The following is an 8036-nucleotide window of genomic DNA, read 5'->3' as shown; positions in this document are numbered from 1 at the left end:
GCTCTCCAGGTTTGGTTCATTATTATTATTATTTATTATTATTATTATTAAATTTACCCGCTGATATCAGCAAAGCCTGCATAACAATTATAATGACCCCATTAAAAATATAACTCACCTCCCAAGTAGCTAATCCCCCCCCCCAGTGCATCAACATATTACGATGGTTCCAAGCCAACGATGGTCTGTCCTAATATAGACTCTTCTGGAATCTCTCTCTTGGAAGGACCCATGATCTTCCACGCCTCAACCATAAACCTGGCGGAACAGCTCCGGTTTTGCAGGCCCCGTGGAAGCACAAAACTCCCCCAGGCCCTCAATCTCTTCTGGGAGCTCATTCCAGCAGGTTGGGGCCAGGTGGGCTTCCCGGGGGCCAGGAATTGAACCTACATGCCAAGCAGATGTTCTACCACTGAGTCATGTCCCCCTTCTAGAATAACCAACCGAAAATATTTAGATTTGATACAGCACATGACACTGCTTTGGCCCATGTTAAAACCTGGCGTAGTTTTGTCGCTTCTGACCAGTGGTGAGTTCATTCTAGCAGAAGATGCCAAGCACTGAACCTGGAATTCTTTCTATGCACAAAGCATCTGTTCTGCCACTGAGCTATAGAAACAGACCAGGGGGCTGCAATTTGTTTTTGGCAACTTTGCACAGTGTACAGGACTGTATAGAACATTGAAGTCCGTGCTACAACCAATGGAAGTATTTTCTTTATTGCATACTAGTCTTTGGTCCCAATTCGGAGCATCAGAACGTGAATCTTGATCCAGCCCTAAAACTGACCACTCTTGTGGCTGTTCTCCACAGGAGAAAAGATCGAAGCCCTTGGTTGAAGACGATCCCCTTCAGAGTTCTGTGTTTTTGCTCACATGGTCCAGGGAGAGGCTGGCGGCACAACGGAAGCTCAGGTTGTCCGAGGCAGAGTCTGGCGTGTTCCCCATCCTAGGGAATGAAGTGGCATTTAGTTCAGGGGTCCCTAAGCTTTTTGACTTTGCGGGCACCTCTGGAATTTTGCAAATGGGTGGTGCGAGCCACTCCAAAATGGCTGCCACAAGAGGCAGGACCCAAACCAAAATGGCCACCGCAGGAGGTGGAGCCAAGTGTACTTTCTTCCTCCTGACATTTCCTGGGAAGAACAAAAACCTGAATGGAAAATGGAACCATACAATGGCTAAGGAAAAACCACGTATTTGCCAGTCCTCCTGATTCTCTAGTGGAAAACATCTTCATTTAAAGGAGGGCGACCGATAATACAACTTACCTTACAATAACTCCATTAACATTCTAAAAACCTCAGTGAGCACTAAGGGAAGTATTAGTGTGCACCTTGTTGGGGAACCCTAGTTTGATTAATTTATTGTTTAAGTTCCTGTGGCTACTTAAAAAGGCCATCCCTAATTAAGTAGATCATGAGTGTGCACTTGAAATGTATTTCTATTGAAAGAAACGTGCAGAAGCCCTGAATGGCAAGAACCATCTCCAAGGTTACAGTCCTGTTTTTCTCACATACGGGATGAAACAGCCCTTCTAACCAATGACGTCAGTTCCTGGAAGGTGGAAACAGGGCAGGAAGTAGCCAGCAAAAGCCAACGCAAAGAGCTTCCACGGGCTACACTCACCTCGTTGTCACCCGAGCTTTGTGATTAGCTGTCCCGTCCACCGTGTCGATCCAAGAAGCCCCCCGCAGGACACGCATCTCCTGAGCAGGCTGGCGGGATGCCCGTCCAGGAGGGCGATAGGCTGAGGCGGTCCATTCCCATGTGTTGCCTAGCAGGTCGTAGATTCCTGGGATGCAGAAATGGCTGGTGATTCACTGGAGAACCACAATGACTCTCCAGGGTCGTTGACAGAGAAGCCTCCCTCAAACTTGGTACGTGAGATTCTTTTTAACTGAGGACCTTCTGCTTCCGAAGCAACAGCTCTGCATCTGAGCTTCAAAAACACATCCTAGAAGTCAGAGAGGGCTGAGGGGCTTCAAGGAAGGAGTCAGATTTCCACGGAGCAGGACTCTAGCTGCCCTCCCGCCTTGATTAATAAACACAAATACACTGTATGGCCTCTAGTCCCCAGAAGATATGTATATATGCCAGTGGCTGAGGACTAAGGGAAGATTTCCTTACCATAGCTGTTTTGGGGTGGGAAAGCTGCCACAGGGGAGACTCCGTGGTAGCCGTCTTCAGCTGTGTCCCGGTCAGGGAAGTTGCCCTAGAGGGTAAAATAAACTCTCCTGACAGTCCGACTCTCAAGAGGTTATGTGGGACAGGGAGGTCAACACTTCCTTTGTGTCACAACAGGGTCTGTTTTCCTACCTGCCAGAGGTTTGTGCGGTTGACCAGGAATTTGTTTCCCCAAGGATACAGCCTGCCTACCAAAAATGCAGAAAAGAGAGAGAGAGAGAGAGAGAGGTCGTGTTAGCCCACCCCTTAGCAGTTAGCTTCCGGCTCCCTTACCTATCCACCAGCAGGAACGGTTTTCTCTTATGGCTATGGTTGCCAACCTCCAGGCGGGACCTAGAGATCTGCTATCACAAGTGGATTTCCGAACGACCAGGATCAGTTCCCCCAGAGAAAACAGCTACTTTAGAGTGAGGAATCTGGCATGACACCTTCATCTCCAAACTCTGCCCTCCCCAAGCTCCCCTCCTGGCTCCCCCCCCCCCCGCCAATCTCCAGGTATTTCCAGCACTGGCAACCCTTTGCTATTCAGCTCCTTAAAAGAATGCCAAAAGATTGACACTTGGACATCTCTTGCAGGACACAAAATTGAAGCCAAGATCGAGTGTGGATTCTCCAAAAACAAATATCCCTCCCCTTTGTTGGCATTCTATGGCATTACAATGTATGATCAAATCTGTATCATTTTTTCAGGGTTGGTTATGGGGGGGGCGGGGGAAATTGGCCAGCTCCACTTCAAGGTTGCAGCAAGATCAAAGCCAGTTTGCCGGTCTTCTGTATACTTTTCGTATCTGCATGGGTTCTTTGTACAACCTTCCAACCATCCTCTGGGTATCCACCGTCTTTATTTTAAAAGCCATGGTGGAAGCAGAGCTATGTAGCAGCAAACCTTCCAAACAACCAAAGGACAGAAGGGTTCCTAATTGCAGCCCCCTCCCCTCCACACACACACTGTTTTGCAGAAATTAACAATGCGCAAGGAAAGAACTACAGCCGGGAAAACTATATTCGGAGGCACAAGGCTCCTGTCTGTTTCGGCCACCCTCATCTGATCTTGATTTTCTATGGGACTGGCATGGCCTTGGGATCACCTCCGAGGCCATCTAGGACCCTCGCTTACGTACTCTCCAGTCCTCCCCGGGCGGCAAACTCCCACTCCGCTTCCGTCGGAAGCCTCTTCCCTTTCCATGCGCAAAAGGCCTGGGCGTCTTTCCAGCTCACGTGCAACACCGGATGGTCCAGCTTGTTCTTGATGCCGGATCCAGGACCTGCGGGCTGATGGGAATTACTCTGAGGAGGCTGTTCACAGCAGCGGCATGACACAAGCTGGGGGCTACATTTTGTGGTCCGCGCAAAGAGATTCTACCACTGAACCTCCAGCATAATTGTTTATGCATCCAAGTCTCAGACTACGAATTCAATATTTGTGAATTTTTACAGAACTTCCCTTACCCCTCGGTTCGGCTCACCTGTCTCCAAAATGCTTTCTCTATAGGAAGCCACCAAGGTGCAGACTGAAAGGAGAAATACAAGAGGGTTCAGGGTCGCTGGCATTGACACAGCTCAGCCAGCCTTCCCATTACAAAGAACAGTATTCTGTCTCCCTTTTCTTAGAAACAGCATTGCTGAGCAGCAACCTGAACAGGAGATATCTGGGGGAAAGGAGAAATGCAGGGTGACTTTTCTATGCTATGATTTGATGCCCATGCAGAGCACCACAAAAAAGTTTTCTGAGAATGGTGACTATCCTTTACAAAAACAAAACAAGCTAGCAAGTTGCTACAGCTTGTGGCTGATTTACAGGGTACAAGTGACAGCTGGTGAGGTTTCATCTTCATTTGCGTTCCATTGGGGCAGAATTCAAATGGGGGGATGACACACGGAGTACACCCCTCTCCTGTCCTAAGCAAACACCCTCGCTGCATCTAAGCCTCCCCCTCCCTCCCGTTACCCAATGCTCATCAACCCCACAATATGATTTTAAAGGACCGGCAACATGCATTTATATCAAGATGCCATTTCTGTTCTACTGTCGCAGAAGGGAGTTTAGCATTTGAAATAAAGCTTTTCTTTTGGGTAAGAGGCATCACTCCCAACCCCTTCCCCTCAGCATATGATCATATATTTCTACTCCCCTTCCCCCCATCATCTACAGCAAAAGAATTCAGCATTCAGTCATTAGTTTCTACCTTTCAGACTTAGAATGCTTGTGAGGCTTCTGTGACATCACAGTAGCTCTGCCAATGGCTGGAAGGCAGTGGAGGAGTCACTGGCAGAACCCATCTTGCTTTATCAGTATTTTATTTCTATTAAGTAATAAAAACTGCCACCTAGACTGGCCTCGGTGTTGTCTGGACCGTATCCTGAAGAATGATGTTAAATGTCCAGTGCTGTTTTTTTTTTACCTCCAGTTTTTGTGTCACTTTCTTCTTAAGGTTTTCAGGTACAAAATCCTCAAAAACGAAACTCCATCCAAACTCCTCCGCTTCCGTTTTGTACTTCTGATCTTGCACGAATTCCCTGTTGCCAAACATCCCCCCCAGTGTTAAGAACCAGTGGCACAACATTTTAAGTCTTCCTAACTCCTTTTGTTTCTCCAGCAGAAATATCTTGCACCAACCCCCAGACTAAGCTGACTTCTCAAAGGCCCAAGTTGTCATCTTTTACTTCCTCAGAGGTTTCAGCCCATTGACTTCTACAGATTTCACCTTCCCCGAATTCTCGTTTTAATGTGTTGTACTCAATTGAAGTATCACACATAAAATGGTACAATCATCATTACACCGGATTCCCAGCATTTCCATTGCAAATACAATTACATGTCATCTGCAAAGCAAGCATGTATGGAGTCCGGCCCTTACCGGAAATCTCTGTTGCTGACCGGAAATATGTCCATCAGGAACGGCTTGACTGTCACCTCCCGGGGGGGCCCGTCTTCACTTTTGCTGTCAAATAAGCTTGTTCCCATCTGGAACTTCCCTCCAGAAAGCTGGACCAAGCTTTCATCTTGTCTAGTCACTGAGAAAAGGATGTCAATCAAAGGCAATGATGGAATTTCACAGTGGCATAATGGCAAACACCACCATACAATGACCCAAAAAAATTCAAACATTCATATAAAAACTGTCTTCTTTTTGATTCAAGTTGTATGTGTTTTTCTGTATTAATACACGACTCGCTTTTGGCCACCTCATGAGAAGGAAGGACTCCCTGGAGAAGAGCCTAATGCTGGGAGCGATTGAAGGCAAAAGAAGAAGGGGATGACAGAGAATGAGGTGGCTGGATGGAGTCACTGAAGCAGTCGGTGCATCCCTCCCTAAAACCCCACTCCTCAGACTCTACCTGTAAAATCCCCAGGTAGTTCTCAACCCAGAGCTGGGAACTAACCAACTCGGGGTGGAAGCACAATTTGAGGACAGGAGAGACCTCAGCGGGGTATAATCTACAGCAGGGGTAGTCAACCTGTGGTCCTCCAGCGAACGCTGGCAGGGGCTCATGGGAATTGTAGTCCATGAACATCTGGAGGACCACAGGTTGACTACCGCTCAGGGGTGGCCAAAGGGTGGCTCTCCAGATGTCCATGGACTACAGTCACTATGCTAGCACCAAGCTGGCAGGAGCTCATGGTAACCGCACTGCACGGAGAACATCTGGAGAACCACAGCTTGGCCACCCCTGTTCTGTTGTGTCTCCCCTTCCAAGCGGGCATTTTCTCCAGGGGAGCTGCTCGCTGTAGCCTGGAGGCGAGCTGCAATTCCGGGAGATCTCCAGGTCCCACCTGAAGGGCAGCAAGCAATGCAAATTGCAAAACAACAAAAATTATTGCTTCGGCGGTTCCCTGCTTGATCCGCTTCCCACCTGAAGGGGGGGCGACCCTAAGGGGACGGGACTCACCCTTGTGCTGGGCGCCGGCCAGGGCCCACGTGGGCAGCAGGAGGGCCAGCAGCGCCCTGGGCAGGGCTGCACGGGATCCCATGGGCGGCAGCCGCAGCCTCCCCGCTCCCGCCGGCGCTTGCAGACGCCAGCCCAGCTGAGCGACCCGAGCCGTGCAATCGCTTCCCGGGTCAGGGAACACGTGGGAAGGGCCCTCCCCCGTCCGCTGGGTGCAGGCGTGACCGGGAGGGGTTGCCGTCAAAATCTGCTACGGCCCCCCTCGGAAACGCAGGCGCCTTCGGCTTTGCCTAGGCTAGTTGGCTTTATTCAGTCTGCATTTCACAGCGCCTTTGTTGTTGCTTTGAAAAACTCTGCAGCCATTCATTGCATCGGGAACTCTGGGCTTTAGTCGAGAAAAGTTTATGATGATCTTAAGATTTGGGGGTGGGTGGGGGTTCCTCGCAATGCAGGGCTAAATTCACTCTGCCAAGCAGACATTTTCTCCAAGGGAATGGAGCTGGGTCGGCTGGGAGATCGGTTGTAGCAGGGAAAGAGCTCCAGGCAGCGCTGGGTATATATGAACAATTTAAAAGATACAAGACTTGCACTGCACAAGCCTGTCAGTTTCTTCGCTTTTTGGCAGTACCTGGTGGATAGCAACCTTAACAGCAACACTGTTCATTGCTGCTGCAACAGCCCAGCTTCAAAGTCAACTGGTCTAGAGATGCGTGTTTGTGGTCCGACTTTGGGTTTTGTCAAAACTTTCAGCTGGCCTCTAATGAGGTCAGTTCAGTTAAATGTGTGTGCCTGGGAAGCCCCCCTCCCGATTTTGTCCAGGGGGGTTTAAGATGGAACAAGAGGTATTTATGATCCTGAAAGTTCAATATGTGCAAGGAGAAGATGCCTTGTGGCAGAGGTGGCTGAACTGTGGTTCTCCAGCTGTCCATGGACTACAATTACCATGAACCCCTGCTAGATTTCCGGCTTTCCCTGCCACAAGGTATCTTGCCCCTGCACATATATAATTGTAGCCCATGGGTATCTGGAGAGCGCTTGCCATCCTGTAAGGCAGGGGTAGTCAACCTGTGGTCTTCCAGATGTTCATGGACTACAATTCCCATGAGCCCCTGTCAGCAATGCTGGCAGGAGCTCATGGGAATTGTAGAACATCTGGAGGACCACAGGTTGACTACCCCTGCCGTAAGGCTTGAAGACATGAATCTACTTTATACCTAGCCTTCAGTACAACACACCTGGATGGGAGTGGCCCATTAGACTTCTTAATCTGTTTTGCTGCACCTGACCAAGATAAGCCCCCCCCCCCCAATAGTTTTGACAGCCACAGAATTAAAGCTTGAGCTGTAGAACCTTGAAGTAAAAGGCAGCCTACACTCAAAATATACCAGTTTAGAACTTGACGTATCACACCCTGGCCTGATTTGTGGAAACATCTACCTTTTGTGGAAAATTAAAGCTATTGACTAGTGCTGATGGAGACTTAGTGCATTTTTTCCCCTGTGGAACCAATTTGCAAGAAATCGGCATGCTTTAACTGCATTACCGACCCTAAAGTAACAGATCATTGTACATGCAAACCTGTCCCTGTACCGTGTCACATCCTGGAGAAAACTGAAATAGCACCTGGTGTGGCGAAGATCAAAGAGAAGTGGTAAAGATTGTCTTATTGCATGACGAATGACAAGAGAACAAAGAAGTGACCCTTTCTCAGCAAACCCAGTTAAAGGCTATACCAACCTAGCTCCCTGACCTTGATGGCCCAGCCTGATCCTCACCAGATCTTGGAAGCTAAGCGGGTTGGCTCTATTCAGAATTAGGAGGGGAGAACACCCCATGAGGGGTCAGCTGTGACTTGACAGCACTTTCTACACCAGAATAACTATCTTCTTTGGCCAGGCTGGAGAAACACTTTACTGAGCAATGTGAATTGGCCCTATTGGCTCTCCTACCAACAGACACCGCTCT

General features: G+C 48.9%; 1 protein-coding gene across 1 annotated transcript; it reads right to left on the bottom strand.

The window, feature by feature from the left end:
• Positions 1 to 703: 703 nt before the first annotated feature.
• Positions 704 to 6255, bottom strand: SUMF2 (sulfatase modifying factor 2). Its single transcript, XM_077311507.1, has 9 exons — positions 6075 to 6255; positions 5042 to 5198; positions 4586 to 4700; positions 3650 to 3694; positions 3305 to 3455; positions 2316 to 2371; positions 2127 to 2211; positions 1626 to 1791; positions 704 to 948 (listed from the first exon to the last, which is right to left on the bottom strand). Exons 1-9 carry the CDS (start codon positions 6154 to 6156, stop codon positions 852 to 854), a joined length of 954 nt encoding a protein of 317 aa, XP_077167622.1. The 5' UTR covers positions 6157 to 6255; the 3' UTR covers positions 704 to 851.
• Between the last annotated feature and the right edge of the window lie 1781 nt (positions 6256 to 8036).

Source organism: Paroedura picta, chromosome 15 (assembly GCF_049243985.1).
Source record: "Paroedura picta isolate Pp20150507F chromosome 15, Ppicta_v3.0, whole genome shotgun sequence".
Lineage (NCBI taxonomy): Eukaryota > Metazoa > Chordata > Lepidosauria > Squamata > Gekkonidae > Paroedura > Paroedura picta.
Note: the sequence above shows the minus strand (reverse complement) of the source record. Positions and strands in the feature narration are given on the sequence as shown.

Excerpts from the sequence above, each read along its gene's own strand:
- SUMF2 (XM_077311507.1), bottom strand. The coding sequence starts at position 6,156 with ATGGGATCCCGTGCAGCCCTGCCCAGGGCGCTGCTGGCCCTCCTGCTG. Across the intron at positions 4,701-5,041 it reads GTCAGCAACAGAGATTTCCG|GGAATTCGTGCAAGATCAGA; the intron begins GTAAGGGCCGGA and ends GTTTGGCAACAG. Across the intron at positions 3,456-3,649 it reads AGAAAGCATTTTGGAGACAG|CCCGCAGGTCCTGGATCCGG; the intron begins GTGAGCCGAACC and ends AATTCCCATCAG.